General features: G+C 39.4%; 1 protein-coding gene across 2 annotated transcripts in view; it reads left to right on the top strand.

The window, feature by feature from the left end:
• Papss1 (3'-phosphoadenosine 5'-phosphosulfate synthase 1) overlaps nucleotides 1–14,687 on the top strand; it is a 66,725-nt gene extending 52,038 nt beyond the window's left edge. For both annotated transcript variants that reach the window (XM_070022406.1, XM_070022407.1), the window contains exons 11-12: nucleotides 3,119–3,348; nucleotides 13,960–14,687. In XM_070022406.1, the coding sequence (XP_069878507.1) occupies nucleotides 3,119–3,348; nucleotides 13,960–14,098 (369 nt within the window). In that variant the 3' untranslated portion in view covers nucleotides 14,099–14,687. The remainder of the gene's footprint in view (nucleotides 1–3,118; nucleotides 3,349–13,959) is intronic.
• The last annotated feature ends 2,089 nt before the right edge of the window (nucleotides 14,688–16,776 follow it).

The raw sequence follows: 16,776 nt of genomic DNA, 5'->3' as shown, positions 1-16,776 counted from the left end.
TCTGTCCTCAAAATTAGAGCTGACCATTGCCCGTTGCTCGGTAACCCCCAGTAAGGTAACCAAGTGTTCTGGGCTCCAGTTCTTTCTCGTGGTAAAAAAGTAAAAGGGGTCGGGTTAAATGATCTGAGTTTCCTGACATACTAGAGTTAAGTCAGTAATTTCTAGTTTACCAACCTTTTGGTGTTGGAATGGTAGATGAAAATATTTAATAAGCAAGTTAACTTCACTTAAGTTCAGAGAACTTAGACTGCTTTTAATTTAACTCAGTACAGTGGCTTCTGATTTCCATGGGGTAGAGAAGATTTTTCCATTGGAAGGGAGATGCAAAGTGATTGATGAATATTCTGACTAACCGCTTGATAAGAGTTGAGTATGAAATAGCAGAGGTCTTTAGTATGTATTTTCTTTGTAGGGGTAGAGAGTGACCAAAGTTTTTATGGACAGTTGGATCTGAGGGTAGATGGAAGCAGAGGTAGCATAGAGCACTATGTAGGGAAGCAGCAACTGTTGGCATCTTGTATTGTCTGCTTTCTTATAGAACCTGCCATAGCTCAATGAAGTACTATTAGAGCTATAGTAGAACAAAAACCAATCTAGTTACAGGACTGTGAGGGTTTTTCACTATTCAGCTGGTCAATGGTGGAAAAGAAGCAGAGCAGTGCTAGGGAGGCTTTTTAGGGCCACATCTGGAAGTGTTGCATATATCACTTTGGCTGTATTCCTTGGCTAGCTAGACTTGGACCACATGGTTGCATTTCAAGACAGGATGGAAAGGGAAATACACACCATTGTGTGCTTACAAGGAAGGATTAACAGACCAAGGTATATAGAAACAAGTATGTGGAAAACTAAGCAAAAAAAAAAGCCAAATGCAAACAAAACATCAAGGCAATTATTAACTCTAAAGAAGCAGTTGTTCAGGAAGGGAAACATAATAAAGCTAACATTTATTGTAATAAATGTTACTTTCAAGTTAGTACATTCTATTTTTTTTTCCTTAAAATTCTGTGAGAGAAATACTGTAACTCCTATCTTGTAGGTGATTTTACCAAAGATACTGGTAGTACTATGTTGAGTAAATGAAATGAGAAGCAAGAGCCAAATATCACCTTTTATACCACCAAATCTAAATGCTATGAGAATAATGTCTATATTATAAATTACTTAATCTTACCAGTTGAGACAGAGCAGTGTAAGCATGCCATTTGAAAGTGTGGAGTGAATACTGGTAGAAACAACGTAAAGGAACTTAAGAAAGAACTTAAAAAGGTGAAACCCAATTTGATCAGGTTTGGACCAAGTCACATAGGGAATATGACATTATCCTTGTACTGCTTCACTTTTTAAACTGAGTTCATTAAACTGCCAGTGCCTGAGATAAGAGAAATTATCAAGAGAGATAAAATGAGGGGCTGGGAAGTTGGCTCAGTGGTAGAGCGCTTGCCTTGCATGCCTGAGGCCCTGGGTTCGATTCCTCAGCACCACATAAGCAAAAAGAAAAAAGCCGGAAGTGGCGCTGTGGCTCAAGTGGTAGAGCACTAGCCTTGAGCTGACGAGCTGAGGGACAGTGCTCAGGCCCAGAGTTCAGGCCCCACAACCGGACCAAAAAAAAAAAAAAAAAAAAAGAGATAAAATGAAAACAAGTCAATAACAATGTTCTGGTTATGCATTTTTAGTAATCATGGTTTATTCTTTATTTTCATATAGTACAGGTAAGGGTCATTTGAACCCCTAAACTTTCGACCTTATGCTAAAAGGGGAGCTAAGGCCAAATTTGTATGGGTTTATCCTAAAGTTTCTTGACCACATTGCTTAGCCTTTGAGGGTTTTGCTCTTTTCAGATGAACTGCAAATAATTCTGAAGTTTCAAATTTCCCACTGTGCTGTGTTAGATGATTTTTGTTTTTAAGTGATGGGTTTAAATGTGAAAGCATAGGTTCCAAAGTTAGCTTGGGATGGCTGTTTACCCACAGTCATACTCTTGAACAGTAGGGACTTAATTACATGATTTTCTCAGTAGTAGCTTATGTAAGGAAGCATATAGCTTAGGTCATTTTCTTCTAGTAGTTTTTTAACCTGTTAAAAGTATGCCGAGAAAAGCTCTAAATGCACATATGGCTCAATGAAAATTTCATTCAGCATACTTTGAGTACCAGCACCTGGATCTCAAATCTAACATTTCCTGGAACATTTCCATCATCTCCAAAGCACCTCATAGTTGCTTCCTCCAAGGTATAAACACTGCTCTCACTTCTAACTTCATAGAATGGATGTTGAATGTTACAAATGATGTCTCATAGTTGTCTAAAATCATGCACAGACACATAAATATATTCACATTTATGTATTTTTGTTGTTGTTGTTGTTGTTTTTTGTCAGTCGTGGGGCCTGAACTCGGGGCCTGGGCGCTATCCCTCAGCTCTTCAGCTCAAGGCTAGTGTTCTACCACTTGAGCCACAGCACCACTTCCAGCTTTTTTCTTTTTGCTTATGTGGTGCTGAGGAATCAAACCCAGGGCCTCATGCATGCAAGGCAAGCACTCTACCACTGAGCCACCTCCCCAGCCCACATTTATGTATTTTATTTCTTGGGATAATTTTGTTTCTGGTTTCTTCAGAGGATACATTTAAGTTTATTAAGCTTTCCTGTTGTTTGACAATGATTATGTGAGAAGCCCACGAACGTATCCATTTACTGCTTCACATTCTTACAGATTAAAAACAAAGTCATGTGGTAGAGCGCTTACCTTGAGCTGAAGAGCTTAGGGACAGCACCCAGGCCCAGAGTATAAGCTCCATGACTGACAAAAATAAAAATAAAAACAAAAACAAAGTCACAGGGTATTGGTGGCTCATGCCTATCTATAATCCTTAGTTATTCAGGAGGCTGAGCTCTGAGGATCACAGATCAAAGCCAGCCCAGGCAGGAAAGTCCATGAGATAGTAATCTCCAATTAACAACCTGCAAACCAGAATTGGAGCTGTGTGTGGCTCAAGTGGTAGAGTGTCAACCTTGAGTGGAAAAGCTAAGGGACAATGCTGAAGTCCTGGTTCAAGCCCCAATACTCAGTACAAAAATGAAAAAGCATAGTTATCTAATATGCAAGCTGCCATTCCAGGTTCAGTGGCATTGCAGAGCACGGATGGTGGCAGGAGCCAACTTTTACATCGTCGGAAGAGACCCTGCCGGCATGCCTCATCCAGAAACAGGAAAGGATCTCTATGAACCAACTCACGGTGCCAAAGTGCTGACCATGGCTCCTGGCCTAATCACTCTGGAAATAGTTCCCTTTCGAGTTGCAGCTTACAACAAGAAAAAGAAGCGAATGGACTACTATGACTCTGACCAGTAAGTTCTACATTCTCTGCACAATCTCTGAGACACTTTGGGGTCTAGTATGTCCCCCAGGGCTTAGAGTATTGTCTCCTTTTTACAGCTGTTCTGATGACAGGCTTTTGGTACTCAATTCAGAGAAAAGCCGATGAAGGAACTAATTTCTCATTATTCTAGAAATTAGAAGTAGAAATGAAAATTGAATCTAGTTTCATGCTTGCTTGTTTCAGGACTTTTGTGGTTCTTAAGGGCAGTATTGATATGTCTGTGCTCACTATGTCTGATGCACAAATTAAGTACAAATGATTGGTGGCAATAGTATATATTTATCTCCTTTTCACTGACAGAACTGTACTTGATTCTGTCGAAGATAGTATCTGTAAGTAGTACCCTCTGTAAGTATAAAAAAAATGAATTGTGATGCTGTCGAATCAGAAGTAACTGGCTCTACTCGTGTACTTGCTGTGTGAGGCGATGTGTGTTTACCATCTTGTTTCTTTATCTCTGGAAGGATGGCAGTGGACCAGGCAATTTCCTTCTGGCTCAGCATCTGTAGGGTTTTGTCATTTGTTATGATTGGGCTTTTGTTGTGTTGTCCAAGCTGGGCTTAGCCTTATCATTCCCTCAGCCTGAGCCTCCTGAGGAGCAGGAGTTCATGCCACGATGTCAGGCTGTACTTCCTGCAACCTTTAGTACATCATTTATGAGTATGAGTTTACACATAGGAGTATAAATAAATAAAACATGCTTTAATTTCCACCTTATGAGTGTTAACTCTACTGAGGTCCTAACTGAAAACTGGCTGTGGCCTAGGACCCTTTAATCTGTGAGCTCTTGATCTTTCTGCTTGCATTTGAATTGGCAATTGTTCCATATAAGGAATAATGCTCACTGTGACCCAGCCTACTTAATTGGTATGGTCTATTTTGTCACAATGAAGACAGGAAAGTGAATGAAATCTTTTGAAGACTAAAACAGTATTCTTTTTCCTAAAAGGGACACTGATTTTTTTCCATTTAATTTATTAGAGATAGATATGTTATCTGGATAAAAAAAACTATTATTGCTATTGGAGCTTGGAGGGTTTGTTTTCTTATATAAGGCCATAACAATTTTGGAGACAAGTATGCTTTTAGCTAGTAGTAGGCTTCTTTGAGTGATGTACTGTAGCTAAAATACAAGAAAGTCTGAGGAAAGCGAAGGAACAGAAAAGAAAGTCATAAGTGGGTCAGGCAGTGTAAAAGGACTTCGATGTTCCCTAGTCTAGGTGTTGAATTTAAGATCGGAGCTATTTTAGTCTGCTTGCTGAAGATCTCACATGTAACCCAGATCCAGGATACATGTGAGCCACACCAGGATAAAAATCAACAACTAACCAGAACCTTTTTATCTATGTATAAAATCAGGTATGCTAGCACCTATGAATAGTTCTAAATCATATTAGGCTTATTTAGCTTTTAAAAAATATATGGGTATATGTGTCTGTGTATGTGTGTGTGTATGTATGTATATATATATACATATATATATGTATATATATGTATATATACATGTATATACATATGTATATATATATATATATACACATATATATATAATAGGCAGGCATTTCTGTGTATATACACTAGAATTTCACCATCTGAAAAAAATACAGCTAAACAAGTAATATACTAAGGTACATTAATTGACTTTTTCCACCAAGCTTGTGAAACAAGAATTTTAAGAAAAATATTAGCAATTTTAGTAAACTTTTAACTATATTACCACAAAAACTGATTGAAAGAAATATACATTATGCCGGGAAGTGACAATATTTGGGGTACAGTTTGTCCTTTTGTGATTAAATTTATACAGGCCACCAGGGAAGAGTCTAATTTTCTTAGTGTGTAGAGAGTCCTACCCAGTGGTTAACTCTTGAAAGCACTCAGCTAGAGCCCCTGAGCGAGGGTAACAGTGCCTTCCCATGGATCTATAGAACACATGGTGTCAAGGAATACTGGCATGGAAGACCTTTTGCTTCTCATCCAGCATGCCACTTATGTGTCTAGTATGCATTTAAGAAGCTCTGAACATTATCTTATTCTGAGAATTATCATGACCCACATTAGGTCAGTTAGATAGCAGCAAGAAGGAGCAAGGAGAGAGAAGTAGAATCATCCTGCCAGAGGCTGAATGCACTTAAGCAAGTTTCCATTTTGTTGTATTATGAAAGCAAAGCCAAATGAGAAAAGAGCTGAGCATTTCTCTTGCCCTTCTTTGATTGGTACATTTTGTTACTGTGGTCCCTTTTCATGGTCAGCTGGCTTAATCACACACAGGACCCCAGAAACCCATCTGCATATAGTTGACTGATGTGCTGGTAAGCCCTTGATAACTTTGATGTTTGGTTAAATCTGTATAGTATTGCTTTAAGTCTCTCTTTTAATCATTCAAAACTAAATAATTACATCAGTTCTCATAAGATTTTCCAAAGATGAATTCTATATTAGTTGCATGAGTGGCTCATTTCCTTGGAATTTTTTTGGGTTACCAAATCTTAATAAGTTATAACTTGGGAAGCTTTAAAACTGCCACAGTTTTCTAGCTTTTTGTATTTGTGTTCAAATATAATTAAGTTGATGGGAATATGTTGGAAAGTGATTAAAATTTTGTGGAAAGGCGATAGTCTTTGATGTAGTGAGAAAACACAGTTATTAATTATGCACATATGAGGTTGTCTATGTTTGATTAATGGATGTTACTCAATTCCAACTTTTATGTAATTAATGATTTTGTAGCTTTTGATTTTATTAAATACCAGTGTAAGACAAGGCTTAGGGGGGGAAATTTCATGAAGATTTCAGGCAAGATATTATTGATAGGAACTATGATAAAATCATCTGTTTACATTTAGGAAGTTAAAGAGATTCATATTAACTATATTAAGTACTCAAAGAAATACAGTTTTAGGACTACACAAGCACATTCTTGAAGATATTACAAACTTTGAGACTCTGATTCTTTTTTCTTTCTTTTTCTTTTTTTTTTTTTTTGGTTGGTCGTGGGGCTTGAACTCTTGGCCTGGGCACTGTTCCTCGGCTCTTTAGCTCAAGACTAGTGCTCTACTGCTTTTTTTGTTTATGTGGTGCTGAGGAATCAAACCCAGGGCTTCATGCATACAAGGCAATCACCGTACCACTGAGCCACCTTCCCAGCCCTCTTTTTTTTTTTTTTTTAATGTGTGTATCCTTCAAAACTTTTTCTCCTTCTTTTGTATGCTTTTCATGGGAAAGTCTACTTATTCACAGTTTCTGTGCTTGGAATTCTTCAACTTACAAGTCAATGTTTCCCAGTTGCTAACTTCATGTGACAAATCTGTATAAATACACCATTTTAAAACAACATGGATTTTGTTTTTCTTTAGGTCAAAAGACTTGAGTGAGCTTGCCTGTGTTCTCTGGCCAGGCTGGATTCTTCTATGAGGGCCTATTTCTATGAAGATCCTTGTTATTTGCAGAATTTGGGAGATTCCATGTTTTAGAGTTGTACAACTGAGGTCCCAACAGTCTTAGAGACTACTGGCAGAGCTTGCTCCCTGTTCTAGGGTGGGGCAGGAATCACTGTAGGCTCTTCCCCGTAGTACCTGGCATCTCAGTAGTAGAACCTCCTTTGTGTGGTATTGCTCTCATGCTTCAAATTTCTCTGACTTCTCTTTTGTTTCTAGCTAAGAAAATGTTTTGCTCTTAAAGGGCTTAATTATTATGTTAGGCCTACTTAGGTAATTGTTACGATTTTTAAAAGTTCAAGTGACTAATTGCATCCGCAAAATCCATTTTGCTTTCCAGCAATATACCATGGTGATATTGATAGATAAAGGGCAGCGGGGCCATTTTTGAGTTCTGCTTACCATACCAGTGGGTATTTTCTGCTTGGATTTTTTTTTTTTTTGTCGGTCTTGGGGCTTGAACTCTGGGCCAGGGCGCTGTCCCTGAGGTCTTCAGCTCAAGGCTAGCGTTCTACCACTTGAGCCACAGCACCACTTCCGGTTTTCTGGTGGTTTATTAGAGATAAGGGTCTCATGGACTTTCTTGCCTGTGCTGGCTTTGAACCATGATCCTCAGATCTCAGCCTCTTAAGTAGCTAGCATTACAGTCATGAGCCACTGACACTGGCTGCATTATTCGTTTATTTATTATTTATTGAATCTTTGCCACTGTTATAAGTGGAACCTGTAGGGGCTGGGAAGGTGGCTCAGTGGTAGAGCACTTGCCTTGTATGCAAAGGCCCTGGGTTCGATTCCTCAGCACCATATAAGCAAAAAAAAAGCCTGAAGTAGCACTTTGGCTCAAGTGGTAGGGTGCTATCCTTGAGCTGAAGAGCTAAGGGACAGCGCCCAGGCCCAGAGTTCAAGCCTCACGACCAACATTTAATAAAAAACAAAAAACCAGAAGTGGAATCTGTAGTTAGAAACCATGAGAGGTTGTCATTGTCCTCCAAATTCTAGAGTGATGAGTACTTAACAGAAGACTAGCTAACTCTACTGGACAAATCTAGTGTATCAGGGATGGGTTCCTGGACAAGTGAAAAAGAGAATAATGACATTATAGAGAAGAGGGTTAGTGCATAACTAAGTCCTCAAAGGGACTAGAAAGAACAACAGAATAAACAGTGGAGATGAGATAGTCCAGGACCAGATAAGGCAATCATTTGAAAGGTCAGAATTGGAATAGATCAACATTTTTAAAAGATGGGCTTGTCACAGTGCAAGTTGGATATAGGCAAATTCAAATTTCTGGTAAAGAAGTTAAATTTAAAGATTCACTCATCTAGCAATTAACTAAAAAGGTTGACTAGATTCAAATAGTTTCATAAAAAAAAGAGTTCTGAACTTGACAAGGGGCTGATGATAAAGAGCCATTATTCCCAACCCTTAAGAGCTGAACATTGAAGCAACTTTACACTGCTGGGCCTACTCATAGTATTACATGGGACAGGAAAAAAACAAAAAACACACACAAGCCTGGGCTTCATTAATATGCAGATCCAGTGGGACTCTGGGTGTGTCTGTGGTGGTGTTTCCAGAGAGGATTAGATCAGGAAAGCTCTGATGTAATGGCTCTTTTAATCTCTTGATAGAGTCATAATAAGATGGCATTATAGGAAGGTGATGAAAGGTAGGGTGAGGGGCCTGGTTGGAGGAAGTACTCACTGGAGCCTTGACACTGTCTCCGTGTTGCCTGTCCAAAGCAATGCAAGCTCATCCCCTGTACCCTTTTTTCCATGTACTACGGAAGATTCTGCAGCTGTGAGCCAAAGTAACTATCTTGTTAGTTGTTCTTTCCGATATCTTGGTCACCGTGATGAAAAAAGTTAACTAATTCACAACTGCCACTATTTTTGTGTGGTTTGCTCTTATTTCTTTTTAAAAACTCATCTATTTAACCCAGTGGAGCACAGTTGAGTTTATAAGAGAATTTGTGTCCTACTTTATAATTTACGCCTTTAATTTTCATGAGCACGTTTTCCGTGGGATGTGAAGTTCTTTGTGAGGGGTCCAATGGCTCCAGAGCAGGGTCTGGTATGACACTGCTGGAGATCGTTGCTGTCACATGCAGGACAGGGTTGAATGATGAACCTTGCGAAGGCTTCACCCACGCTACAAAAATGGCTTCCTAATGGTACACTCAGGTCCTCAGGCATCACTGAAGGTGGGTAGTATTTGCTTAGTTATTCTCCCTTTCCCCTGAAAGCATGGAGTGGAGTTCCCTTTGTCCATGTCAGCAGATGCTGCTCTGTTGAGATCTGACTGTGATCTCCCTCAAGTGTGAAGTATAGTGTGCCCCATCATTGACCTTCCTGCTTACTGTAAAGAGTTCTTGCTGTGAGTTCTGTGTCTCACACCTTCATGCCTTTTCTTTTTCCTGTGACTTTGGGATTTTCTGTATCTTTTTCAGGCAAGAGTGGGATTCATATAAAAATACAAACCAACTTTTTTTTTTAGCATGCCATTTAGCAGCATTTGTCAACCATGCATTATTGGCATTTGGATGAAAATAATTCTCTGCACTGGGGAGGCTGTGCTGTACATGATAGGCTGTTTCCCTGGGGGTGGGGGCATAGGATGGTAAAGTCATCCTTGTTAAGAATTTTTGGATGGGGCTGGGAAGGTGGCTCAGTGGTAGAGTGCTTGCCTTGCATGCTTGAGGCCCTGGGTTCGATTCCCCAGCATCACATGAGCAAAAAGAAAAAAAGCCGGAAGGGAAGTGGTGCTGTGGCTCAAGTGGTAGAGCGCTAGCCTTGAGCTGAAGAGCTGAGGGACAGCACCCAGGCCCAGAGTTCAGGCCCCACGACTGGACCCCCCCCCCCCCAATTTTTTTTTGGATTGGCCTACTTCAAGACTTAGGGTCTTCTTGGTTAGTTTGTCATTCTGTAGGGTAAATAGATTCTCTTTTAATCTCCATGGATTCTTTTGCAATTATAGTTATAACTATATGGGCATTTTGAGCATGCTAGAGGTGCTGGATTTTGAATAAACAGTGATAGTCTAAACAATATAATAAACATGTCTAAATAACAGAAAGCAAATGATGAACACAGAAATCCTGGAAACAAATGTAAAGGAAATTAATGAATACAATTAAAGCCATGTCCTTGTTCACTAGAATTCAGTACATGAGTTCTGGTCTAACTCTTGATAATTAAAATCTTTGGACTATCATCTTCTAAAACTCTAGGAATGTATTAGTCAGTTTTCATTACTGTAACAAAATTCCTGAGATAATCATCTTCAAAAGATGAAAAGTTTAGGGCTGGGAAGGTGGCTCAGTGGTAGAGCGCTTGCCTTGCATGCCTGAGGCCCTGGGTTCGATTCCTCAGCACCACATAAGCAAAAAAAGAAAAAAGCCAGAAGTGGCACTGTGGCTCAAGTGGTAGAGCGCTTGCCTTGAGCTGAAGAGCTGAGGGACAGTGCCCAAGCCCAGAGTTCAGGCCCCATGAACGGACCCCCCCCCAAAAAAAAAAAGATGAAAAGTTTATTTTGGCTCAGGTGTTAGAGGTTTCAGCCCATGGCTTGTTGGCTGTGATACCTTTAAAACTTCCTAGTAGGTCCTACCTGCCAGAGGTTTCCACCACTTTCCACTGATGCCAAGCAGAGAACCATGCCTCCATGGGCCTTTGAGAAGCACTTTAGACCCAGATCATAGCATACATATTCTGCCTTTAATTAAAAGCAGTACACAGGAAGTAACACCGAGAGCAATACTGTACTTCTCCCAATAGACCACAGAGTCTGATGAGAGGAGAATGTAACACAACCAAACTTAGCCATTTATCTCATAGCAAGGACTAAGAATTAGATGATTGGACATCGGAAAGCTTTTGAGATTAGCTTTCTAAAAGAAAAGGTTCATTCTTGAATAATCAAAGGCTTTGTTCTAGAAGATATATAATGATATAGGCTTTAAAAATTTTTTGTTGGGCATAGGGCCTAGGTGCCATCCCTGAGCTCCTTTATGCTCAGGGCTGGTGCTCTACCACTTGAGCCACAGTGCCACTTCTGACTTTCTGTTATTTAATTGGAGATAAGAGTCTCATGGACTGTCCTGCCTTGGCTGGCTTTGAACAGTGATCCTCAGATCTTAGCTTCCTGAGTAGCTAGGATTATAGGTGTGAGCCACCAGTGCCCAGCATGGTGCCCAGTGTCTGAAAGCACAGACGCTCTAAATTTTATACATAGAATATTTATGGACCTCTTAGATCTGCCCATTGCCATTCAGTTTAAAACCCCTGTGTTACTCTATGATAGGTTGTAGATTTCATGACAATTTGTGGTGAAGGATGTTGAGTCAGTTTGGGATGTCACTTTAGGGAGACCGTGGGACTTCGTTATTGACTAACTATCTAATAGAAGCTGTTCAGTAGCCTTTATAAAACAGAGGTGCTGATAGGCATGACAAGTCATAGAATTTGGTAAAGTAGATTCTACATCATTACATTTTTCATATACTTTCAATTGGTTTAAGTTAAAAAATAATAATTGTCAAAATTGCCATATATGAATCCAATCAGTGCTTATTATTATTTTTTAAATCTCTGAAAGAAAGCTGTAAATAACTTCATCTGGTTTCAAGAGATAATTTTAAATCTCAGACTTAAGAAGGGCTGGGATATAGTGAGTGACTAGTGTGCACGAGGCTTTGTGTTTTCTCCCCAGCACAAACAACGGAATTAATGTTTTAATACATTATAAATAACTTTACTTCACATTAAGTGAACAGTTAATTAGAATCCCAAATGATTAATTTGATTCATCTATCAGTTATCTCCATTGGTTTTAGTTTCTGTCACAGGAGAAGTTCCTTAGACTTCCTTGAATTACTTGTCATCTAGTTAAGATCTTTAAGAAGCTGGGCTAATTGAATATGAACCTTCAAAAGCTACAACTGCAGGGCCATCTGCTGACCCTGCTTTTGTCCGTGTGAACAGCTTGAGCTTGTGGCTCTGATGGTCACATATGTGGATGGAGGGACAGCAGATGGTTGTAAAGATTTAAAATCGTCAGCAAGTGGCCAAGAGTCATTGCAGTGTGGAGTTCATCAAGATGCTGGCCACATGTGGTTAGTGTGTTTATTAAGGGTTCCACGTAGGCTGCTAGCTGTCATGTTCTATTTTTCCCTCTCTGCTGTTCTAACCCTTTCCCCTTTGTTTTTTAAGAGCTTGCATTGTGTCTGCTGTAGATTATAAGAAGCTGTAACCAAGTGGTTTTGAAAAAGAAAAAAACCCAAACATGCCCGTGTTTCTTTTTCCAGGTGCCTGGCAGGATTGGTTAACCAGAGCAATGAAATGATCCTAATTAGAATTGCTTTGTAGAGAAAGCCTAAAGTCCTTTATTTAGTAGCCCTTTCAGCTTCTGGCAAATTCCTGATTACTCATAGGTAATGTTTTAGGGCTAATTTGAAATCATACCAGAGATTTCTTAGTTTTTATTTGGTTGAATTATTTCTGCAAAATGATGACCATGTAAAGACGTACTGTTACGTGTGAAAATTAGAGAATGCTAATTATAGAGCATACTGGTGCTTGTATCAAGACATGGAACCTGGCTTCTGATCCAATGTCCTTACGCAACAGAGATGGAAGGACACACAAGAGAGAGGCAGAGGGAAATGTGTTTTGTGTAGCAGGGTGGAGTGAAACCAGTACCATGTGGAAACAAACTCTCATGTCATTTGGTGAAGAAATGCTGTGGCATGCGGGGCAGATGGAGTGTGAAATAGCTTCAGGAAAAGAGGTACCCAGGGACCTTGGTTTAGAAAAGCAATTTCAGGAGGAATGCAGGCAACCTTCTGGATTTCAGATAGTTTGGCATTCTGAGGAAAAGAAAGGACTTAAATTGGTTTGGCTTCATTCCTTTAATCAAAAAGTTCAGGCAGAGTTGTCCAGCAAGCTGCTTGCCTGCTTGCCTGCTTCCTTCTTTCCTTTTTTTTTTTTTTCTTTTGTCAGTCATGGGGCTTGAACTCTGGGCCTGGACACTGAGCTCTGGACACATAAAGCTCTTCAGCTCAAGGCTAGTGCTCTGCCACTTGAGCCACAGCACCACTTCTGGCCTTCTGGTCTCATGGATGTCCCTGCCCGGGCTGGCTTTGAACCACCATCCTCAGATCTCAGCTTCATGAGTAGTTAGGATTATAGGCGTGAGCCATCGGTACCTGGCTAGCCTGCTTCTTTCTTATTACCATGAAGAGCAAGCACTTGATGTGTGTCACATGGCTTTTCTATTTCTGAAACTAAAAGTTTAGAATTTATCTCTCCAGGAAGCTTCCAGGTCCTAAGCCTTTCCTTACCCAGCCCAGCCCTGAGGTTTAGCATCTCTGGCCTAAAGATGTGACCGATGGATTCCCACGCAGGTTCTTGTTGTGTTATTCTTGCAAGGCAGCCTGATCTCTGTGCTGAGAAGATTGAGCCCATCCAGCCTTAACCACCAGTGGAGATCCTCACTCCTCCTCTTCCTTCTCCTCCCCGTGTTCTTCCCAGTTCTGCTTCTTGGCTTTTTTTTCCCCTTTTCATTTCCTTTTCTATGACTTCCCTCCTTTCTCTCATCCTTGACATTTATTTTCTTTGGCCAATGTAGTTTAGACTCCCTTCCTTCTTTAACATTGGTCATATTTTTATTTCACTTTGTAGCTTCCAATTTTATAAGAATCTGCGAACTCAATAAAAAAATTTTCCACAGGAATTTTTTCCTAGTTCTAAGATGATAATATTCAATAATGTGATATTTTGCTTAATGACAAATTTGACATCAGATGGATATATTTTATCATTGAACTAGTATAATAATCCAATAAGCACAGAGAGAAAAAGTACTTTTGTTGTTGTTGTTTTTGACAGTCCTGGGGCTTGAACTCAGGGCCTGGTCTCTATCCCTGAGCCACTTGTGCTCAAGGCTAGCACTCTACCACTAGAGCCGCTTCTGGCCTTTTCTGTTTATGTGGCATTGAGGAATGGAACCCAGGGCTTCAAGCATGCTAGGCAAGCACTCTACCACTAAGCCACATTTCCCAGCTCTAGAACAAATGCTTTTTAAAAAATCCTACAGTAAACTTCCTCAAGCTGTGAAATAATTTTTATTTTATTTTCTCTTTTCAGCCATGAAGATTTTGAATTCATCTCAGGAACACGAATGCGCAAACTTGCTCGGGAAGGCCAGAAACCTCCAGAAGGCTTCATGGCTCCCAAGGCTTGGACTGTGTTGACGGAGTACTATAAGTCCTTAGAGAAGGCTTAGACTGCTAGCCTGTCACCCACCTATGACACTTCACTGAGTACCACAGGAACCATAGAGTCACTGGTGGCATTTCTTTGTAGTTATGTGTGTCTGGATGTGTTTCTAAAACAGACTTATCTTCTTCCTTAACTTGCTATTATGTTGTTTATGCCTTACAAGCTCTGTTTTGAACTATGTAATCCACTGCTTGTTTTAATGTATCTTTTCCACTTATTCTACTTAATATTCTTATAATACGATTTTTAAACCTTGTCTTTTTATATTATATTTATGCTTCTGTCTCATGACTTTTTTTTCAAGCTATTCTATTAGTTCTAACCAGTAATATATAGAATGTCACTTTCTTCCCGTAAGAAACAGAAGGGAAAAAAAGTCACTAAACAGTAAACTTGGCTAGAACTTGTTTCTGGGAATTTTACAAGACATCTGTAACAATTAAATTTTTTTTTCTATATTGAAAATGTAAACTGCTTCTTTTCTGCCTTCCAGTTAATCATCTTTCAGCTCTTATCATCTGAAGTGTTCTTATGATCTGTGTAAGCTGTGGACAAATTCCTTTATTCAATAAAATTAATTTTTTGGCTTCTTATTTATACGATACCTTCTATAATCTTTCCTCCTTGTGAAAAAGTTCTCAGTAGAGGAGGGAAACTATAGGTATCTTTCAGGGGTACAGTATTCAGCCCTTCACACTGTGATACACAGTGAAATTCAAACAGCATGAGTCTGTATTGAATACTTTTTAGTGAGGAAATAATAAAGCATTCTTAGTCCATTTAAATACTGAACCGTCTTCTCTAACTATGTCTCTAATGTTCATTTTTCTTAGAAGTATGACTGACTGACTTTACTGTCAGTTAAAATAGCTGAAAAACATAAAGGAAAGATACTTTAAATTTTTTTTAATTGTAAAGATACTGTACAGAGGGGTTACAGTTACACAAGTAAGGTAATAAGTACATTTCCTATCAAGGATTGTTACTTCTTCCTTTGTATTTCCCCTCCCATCCCTTCCCTCCCCATCTCCCCAACCCCCCCCCCCCCCCATAGCTGTAACCTTCCTTTTCAACATAGTGCCTTGTACATCTCACTGTTACAATGAGTCAACTTGTATCCTTGTTAGGAAAGATACTTTTTAACATTGTCTCTCAGAAAGTCACATTCCTGGATTTACATTTGTAATCCAAGCTCCCCCAGGCATGTTCCTATCCCCTTTATAGCCTCCAACTCCATTTTCATAGTGTTTGACCTGAGTGAGTTATTCCATTTTGATTCTGAGTTTACATAGCATATTTTCAATACTACACTGTACTTGTAAAACTAAGAAAGTCTGAAGAAAAGAATGATTGACAATGCTGTGGTAAATGTGGTCAAAAACTAATCATGGATTTCACCAAGTAGTTGTCCTTTCTGACTCTAGTCCACACTGTGACCCCCAAACTCTAGTCCCCCCAGTGAGGGACATAGTGACCACATGATCCCAGACCTCCATAACTACGGGATTAGCCACCCACTTGTGTATTCTCAAAAGAGAGCTAAGTAAAGGCAACCAGTAACTTTCACTAGTTCACAGGTTAGTATGTGTTCCTTTAATCTCCAAATCTCATATAGGTGGAAATTTTACTTCCCCTCTTCCTAGTTCATAAAAATGAGTTCAAATCAATCTTTAATACATTCAGCCCTTACAATAAACCTCTCCTGCCAAGTGGTCTTGGAAATCTAAATGGCATTTTTTATCTATCCATCAGCTGGAAAAGTGAATGGAAAAATACTTTATTTTTCTTTAAAGGAGGAAGGAAAAGAAAGTGCAGTCATCTTGGCAGAAATAGGGTGTCTTAATTTGTCAGTTTCCTACTCCACCATGATAATCAAGACCACATATTGGAGTTTTTATTTCCATCCATGAGGGCAACAATCTTGGAAGTCAGCATTCAGATATTTTATCAGGAAAAGCTCGGAAGTTATGCTTCCCACATCTGGTATGTCTTTATTAGCACATGTGTATCCAGGAGTAGGGTTGGCTCCCAGTGCCAGGAGTATTTTGCCCACTGGGCCTCTTTTATAAAGTGTAGTGTATATTTCTCAGAGGGCTTGCAAGGTTCCTTGGTTTTATTTCCATTTGGATTCCATTCCTTTATTCCACACAGTCTTGTTCTGAATATATAAGTTGTTCCAAAAATCATTTTGTCCACCTAACTCCCAGTCAGTATTTTTTTCTGGATTGAGATAAAAAGAAAAATCTAGCCTCTCAAGAGCTATCTAGGGAGATAACTAGGGGGCTGATAAAGGATTTCTCCTTTGTTAATGATGCTCAAAACAAGTGTTTCCTCAAAGAATTGTCAGGGGTTCTTGAAATCCTAAAGGATTTCATATAATTATTTAGAAGAACAGAGTAAAGTCACCACGAACAAAGCAAGAGAAGAACATTTTTTTTTCTGCTAATTTCAGTCTTTAGTTTTCTTTTCAGGGATTTGTTGTTTATCTGGACTTCTTCCAGGAACTCCTTAAAATCTCCTCTGTTGTAAGACTTATAATCAGTTAAGTGGGACTATAAAGAGGAAAAGTTAGCAAGCATTGTGAGGTACCTCTGCACATCTTCAGATTACTCCAAAGTTGAGCCAGCTGAAAAATCTTGCAACACTAGAGAAAAAGCCAGTAGAGTCTCACATAGTGCTTCT

The sequence above is a fragment of the Dipodomys merriami genome, unplaced genomic scaffold, assembly GCF_024711535.1.
Source record: "Dipodomys merriami isolate MVZ:Mamm:240054 unplaced genomic scaffold, mDipMer1.0.p SCAF_15, whole genome shotgun sequence".
Lineage (NCBI taxonomy): Eukaryota > Metazoa > Chordata > Mammalia > Rodentia > Heteromyidae > Dipodomys > Dipodomys merriami.
Note: the sequence above shows the minus strand (reverse complement) of the source record. Positions and strands in the feature narration are given on the sequence as shown.